This window comes from Hyposmocoma kahamanoa, unplaced genomic scaffold (genome assembly GCF_003589595.1).
Source record: "Hyposmocoma kahamanoa isolate Upper Pololo Valley unplaced genomic scaffold, ASM358959v1 94, whole genome shotgun sequence".
NCBI lineage: Eukaryota > Metazoa > Arthropoda > Insecta > Lepidoptera > Cosmopterigidae > Hyposmocoma > Hyposmocoma kahamanoa.
Genome location: NW_020654878.1, coordinates 4,083,768 through 4,105,307, shown reverse-complemented (window position 1 = coordinate 4,105,307; position 21,540 = coordinate 4,083,768). Strand labels below are relative to the sequence as shown.

At 38.6% G+C, this 21,540-nt stretch overlaps 2 protein-coding genes across 2 annotated transcripts; both read right to left on the bottom strand.

Moving 5' to 3' along the window:
- Window positions 1-16,018: 16,018 nt before the first annotated feature.
- LOC113237868 lies at window positions 16,019-18,628 on the bottom strand. The gene is made up of 2 exons (XM_026474567.1): window positions 18,516-18,628; window positions 16,019-18,013 (listed from the first exon to the last, which is right to left on the bottom strand). The coding sequence occupies exons 1-2, from the start codon at window positions 18,564-18,566 to the stop codon at window positions 16,091-16,093; spliced, it is 1,974 nt and encodes a 657-aa protein (XP_026330352.1). The 5' UTR covers window positions 18,567-18,628; the 3' UTR covers window positions 16,019-16,090.
- Window positions 18,629-18,897: 269 nt separating this feature from the next.
- LOC113237964 (DNA primase large subunit-like) lies at window positions 18,898-20,247 on the bottom strand. Its single transcript, XM_026474681.1, has one exon. The coding sequence runs from the start codon at window positions 20,164-20,166 to the stop codon at window positions 18,898-18,900; it is 1,269 nt and encodes a 422-aa protein (XP_026330466.1). The 5' UTR covers window positions 20,167-20,247.
- Window positions 20,248-21,540: the final 1,293 nt, after the last annotated feature.

Here is a 21,540-nt window from a genome sequence, read left to right as displayed (position 1 = left end):
GGCTGGTGACCACCCTCTGGGCGAAGCCTAGCCGCCAAACAGCTATAGCTGTGTTCCGGCTTGACGCCCAGAGTAGCCGCTCTAGAGTGAAGGGTCTGTACAGTTGCACTGCACTGATTTGGTTGATCTCGGGGCTCCCTTGTTGTTGCGCTGGGAACCTAGATGCGGAGGGTAGCGGGATCCGAAGCACGGTGCTCCGCTGGCCGACCGCAGGTAGTAGGGGGCCCAATTAGCTGACTAGCCTCCAGTGAAAGGCTGCCCCGCCAACTCGCGAAAAATCCCGGGGTGCTCCATCGTGCCGGTTGGCGACCGAATGAAAGGACCCGATGGCCACTCCCGGGGGGGTTCGGGCGTCCCCGCGCGCTCCAGTCTAGTTTCCCATCGGCGTACCGTATAGGGTATGTGCCGCATGACTTTCAGTAGTAGTGTCTCGTACAACTGCCTTCGCTCTCCCCATTCACTCTAACCCTAATATGAAAAGGTCAAGAAAATTGAGGAAGGCTAAACAGCGGATGCACGTCCTTTCACTTAAAGTGCACCTCTCGAACATCCGAGGTCTGCACTCCAATCTCTCATCTGTCCACCACCATCTTGAGACTGAAAGGCCTCACATGCTCTTCCTCACGGAGACCCAAATTAGATGTCCTTCGGACACGGCGTATCTGCATTACCCAGGTTACATTCTGGAGCACAAATTTAAGCAGCGCGCTGGTACCTGCGTTTACGCTCGTGATGACATCTGCTCTAAACGTCTCCGTGACCTTGAAGACCCCGATCTCTCTGTAATGTGGGTTCTGGTAGACACTGGACTGGAACAAATTGTCTACGCCAGTGTGTATCGGTCGCATTCTGGAGACCCGGAGACGACTAGGTTGTTCAACCATCTCTGCAGCTCGGCGGAAACAGTCCAACAACGGTATCCTAAAGCACAACTTGTCTTTTTGGGGGACTTTAATGCCCATCACCAGGAATGGTTGTTCCCATACCACGCTGGAAGAGAGGCGCGGGCATGTGCTCTATCGCTAGACCTCACCCAGCTGGTGAGTTGCGCTACCAGGGTACCGGACGTTGACGACCACACTGCCAATTGCCTGGATCTTCTGCTGACAACCGATCCAGACCGCTACCAAGTATCGGTCTCATCCCCACTAGGGACATCCGATCACTGTCTGGTGAAATCTGTATCTGTCTACTCCCCGCCCGATCTCAGTACGGGAAGTACTAGGAGGATGTGGCGATACAAGTCAGCAGATTGGGATGCGATGCGGCATTTCTTTGCATCTTATCCCTGGCGGCAGCTGTGCTTCTCTTCTGACGATCCGACGTGCTGCGCGTCTGCCGTCTCTGAGGTGATTATTCGGGCTATGGAATACTTTATTCCGTATTTCGAAGTCTCCTCCAGCGGCAAAGCTCGCCCTTGGTTTAACGCTGAGTGTGCTTCTGCGGAAACGCTAAAGCAATCTGCGTACCAGGCTTGGGCTGATGCTCGAGATCGCAAAGCACCGAAAACCCTCCGTCTGAAGAAAGCCTGTAATAAAGCCGCTAGATCCTGCAAAAAAGCGATACGGAAAGCTCGCTTCGGCCATATTAGTCGTATTGGGGTCAGGTTAGCTTCATACCCATCAGGGAGTAAAGCATTCTGGTCACTCGCTAAATCGGTCGAAGCGAATTTCTGCAGGTCATCCCTTCCGCCTTTAATGAGAGATGACGGATCGCTGGCTCATGCCGCTGAAGAGAAAGCAAATCTTTTTGTTTCTCTTTTTGCTTCCAACTCCCGTCTTGACGCTACTTTGCAAACACCACCTACACTACCTCGATGTGACTCGGAAATGCCCGAAATCACTATCCGTCAAAAAGAGGTGTTGAAAGCTTTACGCAAATTAGACGTCAACAAAGCCAGTGGCCCTGACGGAGTCCCAGCGATTGTCCTGCGGAACTGTGCACCCGAGTTGTCTCCGGTGTTGACTCGCCTGTATCGCCTCTCTATGAGTTCTGGACAAGTCCCGAAATCCTGGAAGCTTGCAAATGTACAGCCTGTACCTAAGAAAGGTAGCCATGCCGACCCATCTAATTATCGACCTATCGCAATCACCTCCATACTCTGTAAGACTATGGAGCGTGTATTGAACAGCCGTCTCCTTGGATACCTCGAAGATAACGATCTCCTCAGTGATCGACAATATGGTTTCCGCCGTGGACGATCTACTGGGGATCTTCTTGCGTACGCCACGCATTTATGGAGCGAGGCTGTCGAGAAACGCGGTGAATCGCTTGCCGTGTCTCTCGACATATCAAAGGCCTTTGATAGGGTTTGGCATGATAGCCTGTTAAACAAGCTTCCAGCTTACGGAATTCCTGTTGGCTTTTGCACATGGATAGGCGATTTTCTGAAGGATAGGTCAATCCGTGTAGTTGTAGATGGTTACTCGTCTGCTCCTCATGGTATAAATGCCGGTGTACCTCAGGGATCTGTCCTCTCCGCCACTCTATTCTTGCTGCATATCAACGACCTTTTTTTTTTTTTTTTTTATTGCGACTCGACAAAATGACTGCACCGCGCCTGATGGAAAGTGCGAATACAGTCCAGAGATGAGAGTAACGGATGGAAAACACAAATATCTTCACTCCGTCACTATCATTTTGCCGGTCTGGCCAAATGCACTGGATGTACACCAACTGATCCCTGAACGCGATTCGCAAAAGCGTTTCACTGTGGAGGGTTTTCCGCCGTGTGTACTGTGGTCGCTATCCAGTCGGCACAGAGCCTACCACAATGCTAAGCAGATGGACACTTGTGACGCCCTCGGTCGCCTCTTACGACCCCCACGGGCATGTATGGGGAGGCGACAATGTATTCTTAAGCCGTCGCCCCACGGCTAAAACTGCTGCTGATGCCCGGTATCTTTGGGTACGCAGACGACAGCACAGTGGCGGTGAGTTATGTGCCAGACGCCCGAGACAACAGTGAAGAGATCCGGTGTAAGCGAGAGGCGATGGTCACCCGGTTGAACCTGAGTCTGAAAGCTGCTTCCGAATGGGGAGATGCTAACAGTGTCAGATTTAATGCGGCTAAAACACAGGCGTGTCTTTTCTCATTAAAACGGAGTCCCCTACACCTTACTCCGACTTTCCGAGGTGTATCCGTGCCGATAAGGGACCACCTTGAGCTACTTGGTCTGGACTTATCATCCAACCTCAACTTTGGGCGATACATCGAGTGCTTGGCAAAAACTGCTGCCAGAAAACTAGGCATACTTTTCAAGGTCAGGCGGTACTTCACACCTGAACAGCTTTTAAATCTGTATAAAGCACAAGTTCGATCCTGTATGGAGTACTGCTGCCACCTTTGGGACGGCTCTGCCCAATACCAGTTAGCTGCCTTGGACTCGGTGGAGCGTAAAGCAAAGAGACTTATTAACAATAATCCTCTTGTGGAGTCGAAGCTCCAAAATCTCGATCATCGCAGAAAAGTAGCCTGCTTGTCGGTTTTCTATCGGATACATTTCGGGGAGTGTGCGCAGGAACTTTTCAATTTGGTTCCGCCCTCACCGTTCCTCCTTCGGTCGACTAGACGGTCCGGAGCACTCCATTCTTATGTCGTTGATATTCCACCTATTCGCACTAAGCGCCTTGCCTCCTCCTTTCTGATGCGTACGGCAAAGGAATGGAATGCTCTACCGGCATATGTATTTCCCGAAAAGTACAATTTGGGGCTATTCAAGGCTAGAGTGAATAGGCATTTTTTAGGCAAACGCGTCCCATCGTCGGTCACATCGTCGCTTAACATCAGGTGAGATTGTGGCCAAGCGTGTGTCTATTATATATTAAAAAAAAAAAAAAAACATACCTATTTCTCCGTCAAGTGTGGACCTATTTTGAAAATTGTTTTTTTGTTCGAAAGGGTATACCTACTCTCGAGGTGGTCTATGACGCCGCCGAAGCTGTTTCGGGTTCGTTTTGGCTATCACAAATTGAAAAAATATTTTCCGCAAATAAAAGTCGACTTTTCACTTGACACAATGTACAATGACTAAATACAGTGTATAAAGGAGTCCGTAACAGTCCCTTTGTCACCATGAAATCAGAATCTGATGAAGGGTTCCCATGGATATCAAAAAAAGCTGATAAGCAAACTTTTGAGGTCGGTTTTTTTTTCTTACACGATTTCAAACTTCGTAAATGGTGGTTTTAGGCACATTATTATACATACATAGGGCGCACTATAAGTTTTCGGAACTGACCACTTACATAAACAATATTTAAAAAGTAATTACAACATTTGAAAACGGACCTCTTTGGCTGTAGAATAGTTTGTTTCCTCTGACTGTCACTTGTTCTTACATAGTTGCGTCATTGTAGAAATTGGTTATCTACCTACATCACCATGGATTTAACTCGTGAAAATTTTCTTAGTACGATTTTCTACGACTTTAAGTGTAATTTAATATTATTTAGACAGTAGTATAATTTTTCCTTTCGAGAAAGGCTATGGCGTCTAATTAGCCAAACTGCCAGATCTTATATCGTAATTTTGCACTATGCTGCAATCTACGATGATTACAATTGCCTCATGCTAACCTGTTTTGCCGTGGACGTACGTTAAAAGTAGTTTTACATCACGAAATTTACAAAAATAGAACGAACAATGATGTGTACATGTATAATTTTTGTAACTCTCTCCTATTTAAGTGTACAAAAATCATCGATTAGCTTCGTTCATAGAATCTTCTAACCTCTCTCCTGAAAAGTTATCATTTTGCAGATGTGACCTGTTTACACCAAGCGTGCGAATGATTTATGCGTTGTTTTTTCCAATCTTTCCGTAAAGGAAAAAGCAAAGGTTTGACACCATACTGCCAAGTCTTGGTAAAGTTTTCTTCTTCTTTTAATAAAAAGAAATAGGCGCACCCAAAGTCTTCAGTCCAATAATTCTTTTATTGGCATTAAGCTCTGTCTTCAGTGGCTGGTCTAGTCAGGTTATTATTTAATGACGAGTAATGACAAAAATAAGAAATGTGTACAGAAGTTTGAAAGTAGCGCTTTCACAGAAATATTTAAAAATTGAGTAATAAATTCAGCGCCTCCAGTGAAAAACGGAATAAGACGAGTTATGCCCTTTTGTTTTTATTACACCATTGGCTTCAGCGTGTCCGATTACGTAACGTATCAAACGGATCTAGCAGTCTCCTAACATCATTTTCTTTATTGCACTAAGGGTATAACTCATTGTTTTTTTTTGTTTTTTTTTATTGTGACTCGGCAAAATGACTGCACCGCGCCTGATGGAAAGTGCGAATACAGTCCAGAGATGAGAGTAACGGATGGAAAACACAAATATCTTCACTCCGTCACTATCATTTTGCCGGTCTGGCCAAATGCTTCTTCACACTACGTTTGAAGGACCCGATGTTATAGAGGGGAGGAAATACATGCGCCGGGAGTTGGTTCCACAATTTGATGGTTCGGCATAAAAACGAATTGCCAAACTTTTTAGTGCGGGACGGTATTGAACTGACCGTCCAACTGTGGCAACGCAGTCCGGCACGGGTGGTCCGCCGATGGTAAGGAGAGGAAGGGATAAGGTTGAATAACTCTTCAGAGCACTCACCGTGGTACAGGCGATAGAATACGCTAAGAGACGCTATATCTCTGCGAAGCTGTAACGACTCCGCATGCTCAGTTACATGAGGATCGTTGACAACACGGAAGGCGTAGCGCTGCAGTCCATCTAGGGCATCGAGCAAGTACTTGGCAGAGCCGTCCCAAAGGTGCGAACAGTACTCCATGCTGCTTCGGACCTGAGCTTTATACAACAGGTATCGCAGCTCTGGAGTAAAAAATCCTTGTTCAGGATGCCAAGATTGTTTCCAAAGGCGTAATTTTTTAGGCAGTTTGGTTAATTAGACGCCTTAGCCTTTCTTGAAGGGAAAAATTATACTACTGTCTATTAGAAACAATCTAAAATAGCGCTCAATTTCCTTAAAACAAATATTTTGGCAAAATAATGATTATTTATTTCAGATAAAAAATAATCTATATTTGTTAAGTAGTATACAATTTTAATTCTTAATAACCTAGTGTTAGTACATGGTTAGTACCTAATGGTTAATGTACATGTAGGTTCAGCCTGTATTTTATGACTGGGATGTCCAACATGTGTGCGACCGCGATCATATTATGATGTTAGCGTTGGCACGCGGAGCAGCTTAGAAGCGCAGCGCTTTCGCATTATAGCCTAGAAGCCATCCACCCACGTCTCGCAGAACATGACGCGCTACAGAGACTACCTAATAAATAAAATGCTTATTTCAGTAATACAATTAAGTTTACATTAACAGTGGAAGGTACCTCCTATTAAGCTAAACAAGCCTGTGTCAGGGACCTTTTCCAAATTTTACAATTTCAAGTTATACCTAATTTAGTGTTTAATTGAAATTCAATTTTTACATTTCCAAATAATGTGAAACCTAAACTGTGTGTTTGTATGTGTGTGTCTGTGTGTGTGAGTGTGTGTGTGTGTGTGTGTGTGTGTGTGTGTGTGTGTGTGTGTGAGAGAGTGAGGTGAGTGAGTGTGTGAGTGTGTGTGTGTGTGTGTGTGTGTGTGTGCGTGCGTGCGTGCGTGCGTGCGTGCGTGAGTGCGTGCGTGCGTGCGTGCGTGCGTGCGTGCGTGCGTGCGTGCGTGCGTGCGTAGTAACTTAGGTCTCTAAAATATTATGTAAATATTTCGAAGAGGAGAAGGAAAGCCATTGTGGTACAAGTTCCTAAAGTAAATACAACATTTACAAACAGACAATTAAACAAGCGATTGGCCCATTTATATAATTTAAGTACCCCCTGCACGTGTAGAACCATTAACAGAATGATTAAAAAAACATCATCTTAAAAACCTCTTTTGTACACCGTGCAAACCTGCGAGCTAGCATATTGCAGCGGACGGACAGCGGCAGCGCCCTGCGTTTCCTTTCTAGATCTACAATTATGTCTCAGGGTAACGGGCGCTGTGACAGTGCCTCTCAGATCTTTGCGATTAAAGCTCTGAGTTGCACTGCAACTGTTTTGGACAGGCGTGTAGGTTACCATCAGGCGTACGACTTGTTCGTCCCGTCACTTGATAGGTATTATAAACAAAAATCTATCTAAGTTCAAAAATAGCCCTCCTTAAAAATTTATGCGTGTCGTTTTTTTGTAATTTCTTTTTGCATAGAGCCAACCGAATGCTGTCGGGCGTGGTATCAAATTTGCAAAACATATGCTAGGACATAGATATCGTTGCATGTGCAACATCTTATGTTACACAATGAATCTAGTTCTTATTATTCTACCATTTTATAATCACTTAGACATACTGTAGATGTGTTATTGTTTGAGACGCCAATAAATACACAATTGATCATATCTACACAATTCACACGTGACTTATTTTCTCTTCTATAGTTATGCTGGTCGACATTGCTATGGCAGACTCAGCTTTGAACAAATCAATTTGTTAGGTTTATGGGATTGTTATATATAAAAAAGGAAACTATTTTTTCGGATCTACGTCGCATATATTTGTATTTCAAACAAACCACCTTTTCTAGACCCCGGTGACATCTGACAGTACGGCCAGTTTCAGAAAGATGACAAACTGTGGAACCAGTAAAGGGTCGAAACGTTGGTTTATTTAATAAAACAATAGATATTTAGATCCGAACTGCAATTTGTATTAAAAAAAAAGGAACCCACTTCAAATTTGGTTGTATGTACAGACAAACTGAAGCTAAAAAGTTAACAATCGGTTACCGGTAAGTGTGCGAAACAGGATTCATGCCCCAGTTTGTCACCCTTACAGGTGGAATATTTTCATTAAATGACCAATATTGAAGTACCCCCTTTCCAACAAAAAAAGAATCATTAAAATCGGTTCACAAATGCCGCAGTTGATACGCGTTGACGCGTAACCTACATACAAAAAAAACAATCGAATTGAGAACCTCTTCCTTTTTTGAAGTCGGTTAAAAATAATTTCATTTCCTATGTAGAAGTTTACAAGTCTATTAACAAGTATCAACATAACAATAATAACATTATGTGAAGTGACAATCAATCGCACTTTGTAACAAATTTTCAAAAGAATTCTGTTTATAATTTCACATTATTTTAATTGAGAGTAAGTATGTTGAAGAAAGTAACTATACCCTTGAAACATTTCTTTTGTAGCTGTCACAATGGTATTTACATAGCTGCCTATGTATATAGATTACATAGTGATATTTACATAATATCGTAAAACTACACATTTCTAAGTTCTTTGCTCTTTGGCTCTTTGTCATCAATTTGTAGAACTTTTTTGAAATTGATATATAAGTAGGTACTATTGATTTAAAATATAACATTCCCTTTCAGTCTTTAAATAAAGATAAACCCGAAATTTTGTATGTATCCCGAATGGTACGCAAATTTCAATTTTTCGTTGTCCGTGTCTTTCGTTTCGTGTTCGTGAAAACTTTTTAAATATTTTTATGTTAGAACCAATTACAAAATAATATTGATAACCCAGAAACAAAAATCGTGTTACGTAGTGTTATTATTATTAGTAGTTGTTATTATTACGTAGTGTATGAATGAATCACCACACTGATTAATCTGGAATCGGGTTGAGCCTTTATCCCGTTCGAACTTTCGGACCCGGTCATACACGATTGATTGGTTTATTTATAAGTATAATTTTCAAACGAAACTCTTCTACCTATCTGCAACCTATCTGCACGGGGCCTTCGTCTCGCGATTGCGCGGATAGATGAACTTTTACCTTGCATTTAAAACTAGTGCATCGACTAGCCGCCTTACGAGGACCAACACATCAATTCGCACGGATTTTGGTGAACCCACGTTTTTGGATCGTCAGTATCTGATTTATGCTTTTTCGTTTGGAATACTGTTTTTTAACACCTAAACGAATAATACATTAAAAATTTGAAGTGATTAAGTCAAAAACATTATACTAATAACTACCTAGCTTGCAAAAATAATGTTGACGATTTTTTGCAACACATTGTTAAGAGCGGCGCTCAAGTATAGCTTTTGTGCTTACTTTTTTCATGCTTTTTTCAGGTCATTTCGGCATGATACATAAATTATTAACTTTAGAAATTCATATTTGTTATACGGGTCCGACAATGAAGGCAGATATGAAGACGATTTCGACACCCGAAACTAAACCTCCCAGGTACGTGGTGATGCTGATGAGTGCTTGATCATCCTCAAAATCGGAAGACGAGTCTCTAGATGTCTTGTCTCCAAATACGCACCGATGGAAAAAGAAGAAGCGTCGATGCCCGAGGATTCTTTCCCTAATGTAAATTCGGTAAGAACACCGCTCAATATTTTGAGAAATATTTTACACCAGACGACACGGTAAGACTTATTTTGATAAAAAGTACTACTATAGAAGATACTATAGAATAGGTACATTTTAAGACTATTTGTTGATTTTGCATGTAAGAAATGTCTTAGGATCTTATTCACCAAATAAATAATAATTATAACAAAATTATTGTCGTTGTATTTTCCACAAATGTATATTAAAGGACCATCTAAACACAATCGTGTTCCTACACATTATGCGCCTGTTATATAGGGTTGAAGTTAATACAATTTTCCAAGATGGCGGCCGGAAAATGAAAATTGACCTCAGATTCGTCATCTACAAGTAGTTTCGGAGCCGGTTCGAAAGGATTATGTCCACCCAGTAAGGGCTATAAAGTTTGGCTTCCGCTCGGACCACCGCACGCTGATGCGAAAAGCACGTCCTTTTCGCTTTTATTACATGGACACATAATGTTTTTTTTTACCAGTTCAGTGCGATTCTCTGTAGAGCTGTTTGAACATGTTGTTATCCTAGAGTTGTAGAAAAATAATCTTTGGAATCAGTAAGCCGTCATATAATTCTACAGTCGCTCGGCATTAACGTAGTCGCATTTGTTATTGTTAGAGTACACTTGGGACTTTTAGCAGCGATGCAAGCGCGATACTGTCGCTAATCGTCTACCTTTACACACACACGCCATTTTAAGCTGCGCATACCCTTAGATATTTAATAAATATTTATTATAGTATATATCGACGCCGGAAAGCGATCTTGTCGTATCTCGGAAAATAGACTGTACACCGGAGCCGAAAAACTACTTAAAAAAATTATTTCGAATTGACTTTCTACTAATTCAAATTAAAGAGAAATATTTTTTTAAATAGTTTTTCGGCCCCGGTGTAAAGTCCTATTTTTCGAGATACGACAAGATCGCTTTCCGGCGTCGATATTATAGTAGTATATATAATAAAGCCAATTTTAGTTAGTTAAATATTTTAGTTATTGTTGTAAAATAAAAGTCCGATTTCTGAATATTTGACCGATGTTACAAGAACATTTCTTAAAATTTTTGCGCGTGCTGCTTTTTCTTTGTCTATGGTGTGCAGTTTGTGTGCAGTGAATAATTATTATTCCAAATATGTAAAAAGTGATTTTTTATTGGCTACCTATATTATTGTTATTTTCTTTTATAAGTCGTAGTATTCACAAACCTAGAACGCAGTTGTACTTACGTTGAATAATTAACACGAGGTACATAAAGTTGACCATCGTGCCATTCACACGAATGCATTCTTCATGAAACTTATGACGAATCAATAAATTCTTAGGAAGCGGCGCATTGGGTGTGGTACAATTGCGATCGATTTTTAATAGCTAAATACCTATTACAACGAAGAAGCACTAAAGTACCCGCCGTTTAGACGTTTGTCCGCTCATCAAGTTTCGTATTAATTCATAACTGTGTTGAAGGAGCTACTTTGTTGCCAATAGTGACGTGCAGTAAAATTTTTGGATGTGTAATTTTACGACACAACTCAGCATTTGTTTTTCAAAGTTCAAAAATTTTTAAAAATGAAATAAATACGATCGTCACTTATTGGATCGCTGTCGCACAACTTCTACCTCCGGCAAACTCGCGTCAAAGCTCAATGCAGTTTCGAATTGACGATAATATTAAGTAAACATTTTTATTTTCGTTTTATTAAAACTTTTTAAATAGCTACCCCTTGGAATACTAGTTTTTAATCTAAAAACTTATAGATGCGACTCGCATTTGATTATATTTTTTTTGATAATGAATTGGGATTTGACCTCACTATTGTAATCAGTCAAAATGGCCATCATAGCGTGCCGGCGTACTTGTAATAGATCGTTATATACCTACATGTGTATACATTTCGACTCATCCGAAGAACACAGTCTGGATGTGATTATACAACGAAAATGTGATAAATACATAATTTCCTTATTTCAAAGAAGGCCTATCTATAGGTGTTTTTTGTTCATAATTTCTATATCTTATTTCGTTTCGGACATATAAAATCGAACACCGGTCGATCTCATATCCACAGCGAAGACCAACGAACGAAATGTAGAATTTTCTGAGAATAAGCACTCTTGCACATAGCCCTTTGTTCTATGGATGCATCGGATGAGTAGATTTATTACGTATTCTGTTACGTCTTTTGCTGCATTTTTTAACTCAATCTTGCGCGTGGTGATTCATACATACGTCCTACTGCTGGGCACGGATCTCGAGGGTTTAGGCCATAGTCCCCCACACTGGCCCAATACGGGTTGACTTCACACGATTTCCGAGGGTTATGAACCTTCTTCAACGTGCAAGTTTCAGCACGATGTTGTACTTAATTGAAAAGCTAAAGTAAATTTCAAATTTAATTTCGCAGATAAATTCAGAGAAACTCAGAGGTTTGGCTCGGATTCGAACCCACGGTTTCTGTCAATACAAGTCAATACAATTGGCTACCACGACATACACACGGATTTGCTAATTACTGAAAAATTTAATCTAAGATCTGGCATAGACGCCTTAGTTACAAGACGATACAATTTTATTACTTACAATTGTTTTTTTTAAACTTTAACTCTATTTTATGATAACAAGTGCGGGGACGAACAAGTCAAGCGCCTGGTGGCCACTCAGAGCTTTAAATCGCAAAGATGTGAGGGGCACTGCCACTGCGCCCGACACCCTTAGACATAAGTTGATAAGTGCCATGTGCCTGTAATTTCACCAGCACCCTTACCCTTCAAAACCAGACTTTCCTGGACGAACTCTTTCACAAGGAGCTCTACTGCAACTAAACTCACAAGAAATGTGTCGTGATTTAAATAGTTATCAGGTATTTGTACACCCTACTTCTTATCGTATAGATATCATATCCAAACGTTTCATCGTAAAAATATTTTCAGTGTACTGAGGAAGTACTTCGTGGGGGCTCTTTTCGTGCACCACACCTAGTGGTGGGATTCTACCCGAGTAATTACCTAAAATGGGAAATTATCCGAGAACATCCCATTGATTCCACCCGATGGCTATTTATTCGGGTATTTATGTTTTTATTGTTAATAAAAGTCAATGGTTAATATGTACTTATTTGATACAGTTAGAATGTTGAGGCCATGTTTAGGCTTACAATTTTCAAACTTCCGTACCTATATACCTAAACGAAAATAAAAATCTCATAATGCGTTGTTAGACAGTTGTATCAAGTATTGTTAATTTTAACTGTTAAATGTTACCTTAACTGTTTATAATTTCATTTCAAATGCGAAGTGCAAATTAATTTGTCACTGAAATTACTTTAAATTACATTGATACTGAAAATTTGATTGTAAAAACGTGGATGTGGAAAATAAAATATGAAACAAACAACATATTTACATTACATCTCTGTTAGATTTGGTGTAAATTTAAATGGCATTAAGTTTGAGGAGCCTGGAAGCCTAAAACACAGATCTCAGCCCCCGTAGTATACCGTCTCGGTAAAGCTATTATATCCACATTTAGCTCTCAAATTCGAATGACAAAAGTTTTATCACAATAGCGAACAAAGTGAGCATCGGAACGTCACATTTTTATGTCATCGCGAGCACCAGCGACCAATCACTGCAAAAGATTAACACAGCGCCAAACATGGCTGCATGGTCACAGCTGATTTTAAAACAGTTTGACAGTAATTTTATCGAGATGAAAAGACAATTTTTGTTTCATCGTTCTCGCGGCGATGATTAAACAACAAAGATAGCTATAAACGCAATTAACAAAACATAGATTGTTACGGGGAGGTTTATCACACATATTCTGCCATGCTACGGCCGCTGATATAGCTTAGATTGCAGTATCCTACAAATTTTGTCACTTTAGAAAATAAGATGTGTTTCTGTGCAAAAAATTGTAACCAAAATTTATGGAGAGAAATAATTTTTTTATTATTATTTAAGACCTTTTGTACCACATAAAGCAATAATTGATATGACCTTTACAATTATTAATTGAAAGTTATAGAAATTAATCTACCCGTCATTTGGCAAAATTTCCTATATATAATATATAAATTTTGAATATTCCCGGGAATATACACCAGTATAATCTGCCGAGAATCTACCGAGATTCATGGAATGTTTCCGACACTCGTCTCTAACCACACCTGCTTGCTGATTTTGATTCAAATGGGAATCGAACCGATCGGGTAGTCTCGAAAGCAGATGGGTTTCCGAGCGAGAAGATGAACCTATATCTTTCCAATTTGTGAGTTAATTCAAATACTGTTCCGATTTGAAATGTCAAAGTTTCCGATCGGCCAGTTGTGATTCGCAATTATGCGCCTCGATTCGGAAGACACGCAGTTTCCAATCGGGAGAGGCAATCAAAATCAAGCTGCTGCTAATGAGAGTTGTAAAGACACGAGAGTTCTAGAACACGTCAGGAACTGCGCGCGCCGTGCGTAGTTAAAAAATATTACATCGATTGTCTGCTTAGAGGTAAACCACATAAGTGACATTTTCCACATAAAATCTCGTATTTTGTGGTGGTGTGGTGGTGAATTGAAATTCACCATCTTCCTGCAGATAAAACTCTTATTAAGTTTATAGCTTTTTGGTTATTAAGTTTCACGTGCAGAAAGATAGTGATTTTCTTACCATAGCTGTATAAATGAAAGACTTTTTGTTTTTATTTTTACCTTTAAACAGACGATATTCAATCTAATTAATAGACTTTATGTCAACTATTCCTGTACCTATCATTATCGTGGATTCATTAAGATTATTTCGCTTACTTCATTACTGCAACATTAACATTACCGGATGGTCCACAGTGATGTTATAAACTCGATTTTACTCAAACGACATTCACATTAATGACACTTTATTGTTATTCGATAACAAACAAGTTTTACTGCATTAAATGAGAACACATGGCCAAGTAACATTACTTACCGCAAAGATTTGGAATTGTAATCACAATAGGTTGATGTTGCACATAAAACAAGAATTACAAAATACCATAAGCCAAAATTTTACAGTCAATTTATACGGTATAAAATAAATATAACATAAAGATACTGAATATATACATCTATTAAACGTAGACGGTACATGTATATTATAATATAATAACTGCCTCCGTGGCTGAACGGTTACTATGCTAGATTGCCACGCATAGGTCCCGGGTTCCATTCCCGGGCCGGGAGAAATATTTGTATGGCCTACATTTATTTCTCTCGTGAGTTTGGGTGTAATTCGTGGTTGTCTGTGTGTCCATGGTACACGCGATCTGCCATCCGCTTAAAAAAAACTACAACCTGGTTTTGAATATTAAAATTGTCATTTGAAAAATGACATTTCAGCTATGCATCGTTAGGGTAAGTTTCGATAAGTCGAACACATTAACTAATTTTCAATTTTTTCACTGTTCAGAATTTTGTGATTTATCTTATGCTATTTAAGACGGATATTTGACCATTTGTCACTTAGCTGCATTTTAGTTAGTGGACGGCAGCGATACAGCGTTTCCCTAGTGCGGGGTTAGTGTATGCGTAATTGTTGTTATAGTAGTAGATAATTATATTGTACCCACAGCAACATTGTGCAGTCTTGATCTTGAACGTAGTCAAGCAGATGCTTGAGCAACTTGGAAGATAATTCGATCTAACCTTGTCTCACATGGTGCGGAAGCATGTTCCAAAGACAGATTGCGTGAAGGGCGAAAGAATTAGTCAAAAAAAAACAGTACCATGACAACGAATAGAGAACCCAAGGCTACGGGAAATTCGAAGTTTGCCAAAGCGGTTTGAAATTTAAATGATTCTTTACCAGATTTGAAGAATTATAATAAAGAATTCCGGCCTAAATTATCGAGTTCACACCAGTATGAGAAAGAACGATCAATATTTTTTTATAAAAAAATATATTTTTTGTTATAAGGTACAACGTACGATGCAGAGGCACCTTGATGACATAATATCTCACGAATCTATGCAAATTTTCACGATAGAAAAAAACACAAACTTCCCTCGAAATTTCACAAGAAAACAGCGGTTTTCTTTCTTCAATAAATACATTACATATTATTACCAATGATTTTTTTAATATCAACTGAACTAAATAGAATTCGTATAGTATACGATACTATACATTTTACAAATGACTAATTTCCTTTGTAACAAAATTCATTCTGAAATACAGTCAGTGTTTCTGCCGCGAGCGGCAAGAACAAAATGAACCGTATTAGTACAGGAAAAATTTGAATTGAAGATGATGGTAGTATCGACTCTTATTAGTTTACAACTTAAATAAAAATATTCAAACGCTTCTGATTTTAAGACAAGAATTAGTTGTAAATTAGGGTAGTCCCATGCAAAAACGACGATTTGTATTCTAGCTTACCACGCTGTAACATGATTTAAAAGAATAAATATAAAGGAGAATGGGCAAAACTTTGGTCTACCTATTCAATACCTACGCCATCTATGCCAATAAAAAGATTATAGTCAAAGTCAAAGTCAAATAGTTTATTTGCGTGTTACAGTAAGACATATAAAATACAATTTAAGTTGGTTGGTTATTGTACAAGTATCATGTAACGCCCTGTAAGGGCATATATGTTAATAAACAAATAACAAATAATGAAAAAGTACTCGGGCCTGGCAGAATTTTTAGAAAAAGAGAAAATAAAATCCTTAGATTTATTACAAACATATTTAATTAATTACATTATTACATTATGCTAGTGTCTATAATGACATTATTCAGATGGGCAGCTGGCGGCGACAAACCTTCTTGATGGCGAGCCCAGCATAAATACCACAAGATCGATATTACATGTGCACATGTCCCAATTGTGCGACGTCCTGTCAAACACGTGCAATAGTAGTGTTTGAAAGCACCTCGTCCCTCGATGCCACTGTTTATTAGCACGTATGTGTAGTATTGCTTGGATCTTGTATGACGTGATTGTATACGTGCTCTCAGCAGGAAACTCCCTTCTTCTACTTCAATGTTATATTCGTTTAAATCCTCGAGTTCGTTATCTCTGTATAATTCAATAACATACGTCCCATCACTTAAATGTTCGGCACAGTAAGAGCTGGCTATCTTGATGTGATACGTTCCCAGAGCAATTAGAACAAGGTGTTCTTCTTCTAATTGAGGAATATCTTCAAAACCAGGAACATAGGCAGCCATGCGTGTAAATACGACTCGTTGCATATTCAAATTCTTTTGTATGACATATTGAGCCAAATGATTCTCGAAATGAATTCTTTCATTTATGATAGTAATTATCGCATTGGCATACGCATTGTCCCTGATTGGCAAGTGAAAAGCATTGATCAGTGCTGCAGCTATCCGGAAATGTTCGAACATGTGCGGAACAGCCCTGTTAAAGTTATCAGCCCGTAAAAACTTGAAGTCGCGCTTGAACCTTCCGTTCACTACTTCTACCACCCATCTTACTATGGTAATTAAGCGCGACTTGTTCGCTTGCTCTGTGGATAGCTGTTGACTGTTTCTGTCCTTGCTAGGTGGCATGTGTGCATCGTAGCCGCATGCTTCAAAATCAGGTAGAGCGACTCTGAAGCCACGATCCAAAATGAACACGTCATTACTTAAATAAAACCAATGAAATGTATTGTCATGATCGTTAAGAATATTACTCATAATCGTGGCATCTGATGTAGTCGCCGCGTAAGGGCCTGTTACGTCGATGATATAACCATTGCTACAGACAATGAGAAACGGCTTCAACAGATTCCTGTATTTATGGAGACTATAACTACGTCTTTGAAAGAGGAAATTGCTGCTCTTCTGTATATAAATGTACGTCCCGTCACAAATCGATATTAGTTTTGAGTTATTCTCGTCTCCAAACAGCGCGCTTGGTATCAACAAATTTTTAGTAAGCGCTTCGTTTCTACTAATGTGATCGAATCCCAAGTGCGATGGCACGAAGTCTGCCAGTAAGCATTCTCTTGCTATTACTAATTGGCGTTCGAATGTTCTTCGAGATATTTTTAGAAGCGATGCTAGTCGTACGTTAGGTTCGCCTGTTCGAAGTTTCATAAGGTACCCCCCGAGAACTACATTCGGTACATTCGACCGCTGTCGCAGCGATGGCGTTTGTTCAAGCAACGAATTGAATTCAATTATCGTAAGTCCTGTCCAGTGTCGCAACTCATTTTCATCTACTGTTTGTAAATCAAAATCGAACATAGTCGATGGATTCTTTAGAGCTGTTCTGTAAATTGAAATTATATCCAGTATGTGATCTACGTTAAACTCCTGAGATACATTGCCACTTAGCAATTGGTCCCAATCGTGAGTCATTATGTGTTCATTACAAACACGAGCACTTGGAGGAATGTAGAAATTGTAATAAGACAACATGTGAGCTTTTCTGCTATTGGGTATTCTAAGTCTTGACTCATTTAAACAATCTCTAAATATGCAATGACTTGCTGTATTAGATGCTCTAGCGAGGTTCCTTTGATTAACTGGTATAGCAAGTGGAACTGGTATATTATCATCCTCGTTGACAATATGGTCGATTTCGACAGCTCCAACAGCCTGCTGTGCCCTTTCGGCAGTATTAATTCGTTGCCAACATCGGTGGCATGTGAATAACACTTGATCGAATGACACCTGAAAGAAGAGAAAAATAACGTTCATTGTTGTTTTTCACTTACAACCATTAATAATTTTTAACAAAAAAAAAACCAATAAAAAAAGAATCATCAAAATCGGTTCATAAACGACGAAGTTATCCGCGAACAAACATTAAAAAAAACATATACGGTCGAATTGAGAAACCTTTTTTTGAAGTCAGTTGAAAAATCATATCAGTCAGTATTGATGAGTACTATCACACCTTAAAAGTCTCGCATACCGTTCGAACTCTACGTCTATAATGAAAAAGGTGTAATTATGCATTAACAAACAGAACAGAACTTACTTATTCAACCAGCCACTAAACGTCAATGGGCTAGTACCACTTGATGACACATACAAAAATAAATAAACAAATTAAGAAAATCAAATGAATAGGAATAATTACATAATTAAATGAACAAACTATAGTCATGTGTGTTGATTCCAATTCCGTGTTGATTCTCTATTCCGAGTTACTTCTTTTTTACCCACTCACTTTAGGATCTGGCAGAATCATCAGCGTCGTAGTTCGACTGAACTGCGGCATAATGCTGAGTCGGGCCCTTTTTGTTGACACAGTACACTCAACTCTACATAATATAACACTTCCAGACCATACCCGCAAACCTAGACTACCCTTTTTCTTTATGATTACCATTGATTGTACCTATATCATAAGCTTGTTTGTATTTATTTGCTGAATGTACTGTGATTCAGCAAATAAATGACTATCTATGTCCCTAAAAATAAATAATATATAAACAATAAAAATATGTTAATGGTAGGGAAAAGGTGGTATAGACTATAAAATTAATATAGAAAAAAAAACTTAAGGAACCAACTGTTAAAAAATAAACGATTTTTATTACATGATTAAATTATAACTCTACAGAATCGCATTTCATTGCAACAGTGTGATACTTTACAGGTGTTAAATTATAGCTAAGATTATCACAGTTAGGTTGAAAACTTTTAAGATATAAAATACAAGCTGTACTATATTGATGTTTCCTCTTCAATTCATTTATTTTAAACAGTAATGTATCAGTACATGAGGGATTATTTTGACGTAGAAGCACTTGAAGGTTGTCAAAAGACTTAAAAGGACATCCCCCTTCATTACATGACATATCAGAGCTCTGTATACGCTGGCAACTAACTGAAGTATAGCTTTTTCGACGCCCTTCCAATCCATACATATGTCGTATACCGTACAGGTACTTCTTCTCATCTTTCTCCCAATGATGACAGCAATTATGACTTCCACTTGGGCTCTGTCGATATTCAGCTCTCCAGAAATCTATAGCTTCTTCAACTGGCATGCCAATGTCTTTTAAAAACAAGCTGTAGTAGAATCTCTGAGAGTGTGACAGTCTATGTCTTTTGCGTAGATTGTGATGTAAGTTTAACATACAAGGGGGAAAGAACTTTGAGACTGTATCAACTTTGTTACTTAATAATATTCCTGTGCTACTTCTAGTTATGAAAGGGAATAGTTCTCGCTTTAATTTGTACAGTAACTCTAATATTCGTGGATCACTTTTCAGTGGCTCTAAATTTGTAGTATTAATTCTAGATTTGAGATTTGTAAGAAATAAATGTGTCAAATATTCCTTCCATTTACCACAGGGAAGTGATACAATGCCATTCTTTAGTTCCACTTGTCTCTTAGCTACAAGAGACAGACAATGCTTGAAATTCAAACTGATAGAATGTGTCGCACACTCCTTGATATGTGACGTGCACAGATGGTGTGCAATTTTTTTTATAGTTAAATGCTGGCATAATATTTGTAAAGGATGTATGAATTCGGGTACATTATCCAGTTTCCTAATGCTACGAAGCAGTTTCTTAGCCAAGCAACGCAAATCGTACGTAGATAACGCGTAAACTCGTCGCTTAAACAGATCTACTTCGGCTTTCAAAAGAAATTGTGTAAACCCTGTATTTTCACCTAGTATTGTCACAATACACAGCATAAAGTGGCCCACATTATCGTACAAACTTCCTTCCACAACATATTCGTTGTAAGCGTAAGAATTGTCATTAAATATAACCTTTAGGTAACCCAATCTTTGTGTGACTATTGTTTCCAATAAATGCACTGGTATGTCACCTATTACTGGTTTTAAATAGAAAAAAGACATTCTTCTATTGTTTTTTGTCGCTCTAATTCACTAGAATCTAATTTAACGAATCAAAAACAATAATGTTTACATTTTTAGAATGGACGTTTATTTTGCGTTCTTGACGCTGAACTCTGAACAAACTCTAAGCAATTGCCATATTTAAAAAAAACGAATATGTGTAACTAATACTATATACTAACTAGTGTTGTCATGGAAAAACATCCATGATACAACACTAGTTGTTCTAACTAGTAAAGTTGGGAAAAACTGTTTGTTTTTTAAAATGTTTAAACGTTATGCTTTTTTAAAAAAGCTTGCTTTTTTAATCAAGACGATTTTTCACTTAAACGCTTTTTAGTTCGAAGCTAACAAAATCGTTTAGAAAGCGTTCAAGCGCATAGACCTTTATGTTAAAAAGAACTTGAAACGTTGTTGTGTTGATAGCGAAACGCAAGAGTATCCCACTAAAAGTTTTAAGATAAGTAAGTTTTTTATAAAAAACGAATTATATTTTTATTTATGACATAACATTATTATATTAACATTTTGTTAATTGGCGTTTAAAAACATAAGTTGTTTAACTTTTTTAACTTTTGTAGTTGTTAGCCGTTGTAATGAAAAAAATTGCTTATTTTTTAAAGTGTGCTTGTAAAAGCGCTTTTCACTTAAACGCTTTTTACTTTGACGCTTAAAAAGTCATTTAGAAAAACGTTTAAGCGCATACACTTTGTTTAAAAAAACTTGCAAAGTTATGTTGACTTAATTTGTTTAAGAAACATAGATGGCGCTATTTGAAACTTAGGCACGGTGTAAAAAATTAAATTATTGAGTGTCTATAGAACTGACCAGTGACCAACGCTTACGCTTAAAATGAAAAACGTGCTTATTCGCTTATTTTAAAAAGCAGACTTTTTAAGTGCTTTCATTTAAACGCCCACCTCTGCTAACTTGGAATGGGCTTTACAAATCGTATTTAGATTACATATTGTGGCAATATCAAATATCCGATATCGTGTATCTTAGAAACTATATATCGATATTGCTCCGCATCGCGTATTTTATAGCGATACCGAATCAAGCCGAGCGATTACCGAGTGGATACCAACACGAAATCATATATTTTCTAAACTATATACCAATATTGCTTCGTATCAGATATTCACTGAGTAGATATCAACGCGAAACGATACGTTATTCAGAAAAAGCTATATTACCCACTCCTAATTCTAACATCATTTATTAATTGAATGATGTTAGAATTAGGATTATTTTTCGTAATATATTTTTCCACCTTTGACAGTGACATCTATCAAAAACTGAAGATACTAAACTCTACATATGAGAATTTGTGAAAATAAGCCAAACAGGACATGAAAAAATGTTTATACAAAT

Bases quoted from the DNA above. Each gene is read 5' to 3' on its own strand.
- LOC113237868 (XM_026474567.1), bottom strand. From the start codon at position 18,566: ATGCCGCAGTTCAGTCGAACTACGACGCTGATGATTCTGCCAGATCCT. The intron at 18,014-18,515 runs GTGAGTGGGTAA...CTCTTCTTTCAG, and splicing joins TGATTCTGCCAGATCCTAAA to GTGTCATTCGATCAAGTGTT.
- LOC113237964 (XM_026474681.1), bottom strand. From the start codon at position 20,166: ATGTCTTTTTTCTATTTAAAACCAGTAATAGGTGACATACCAGTGCAT.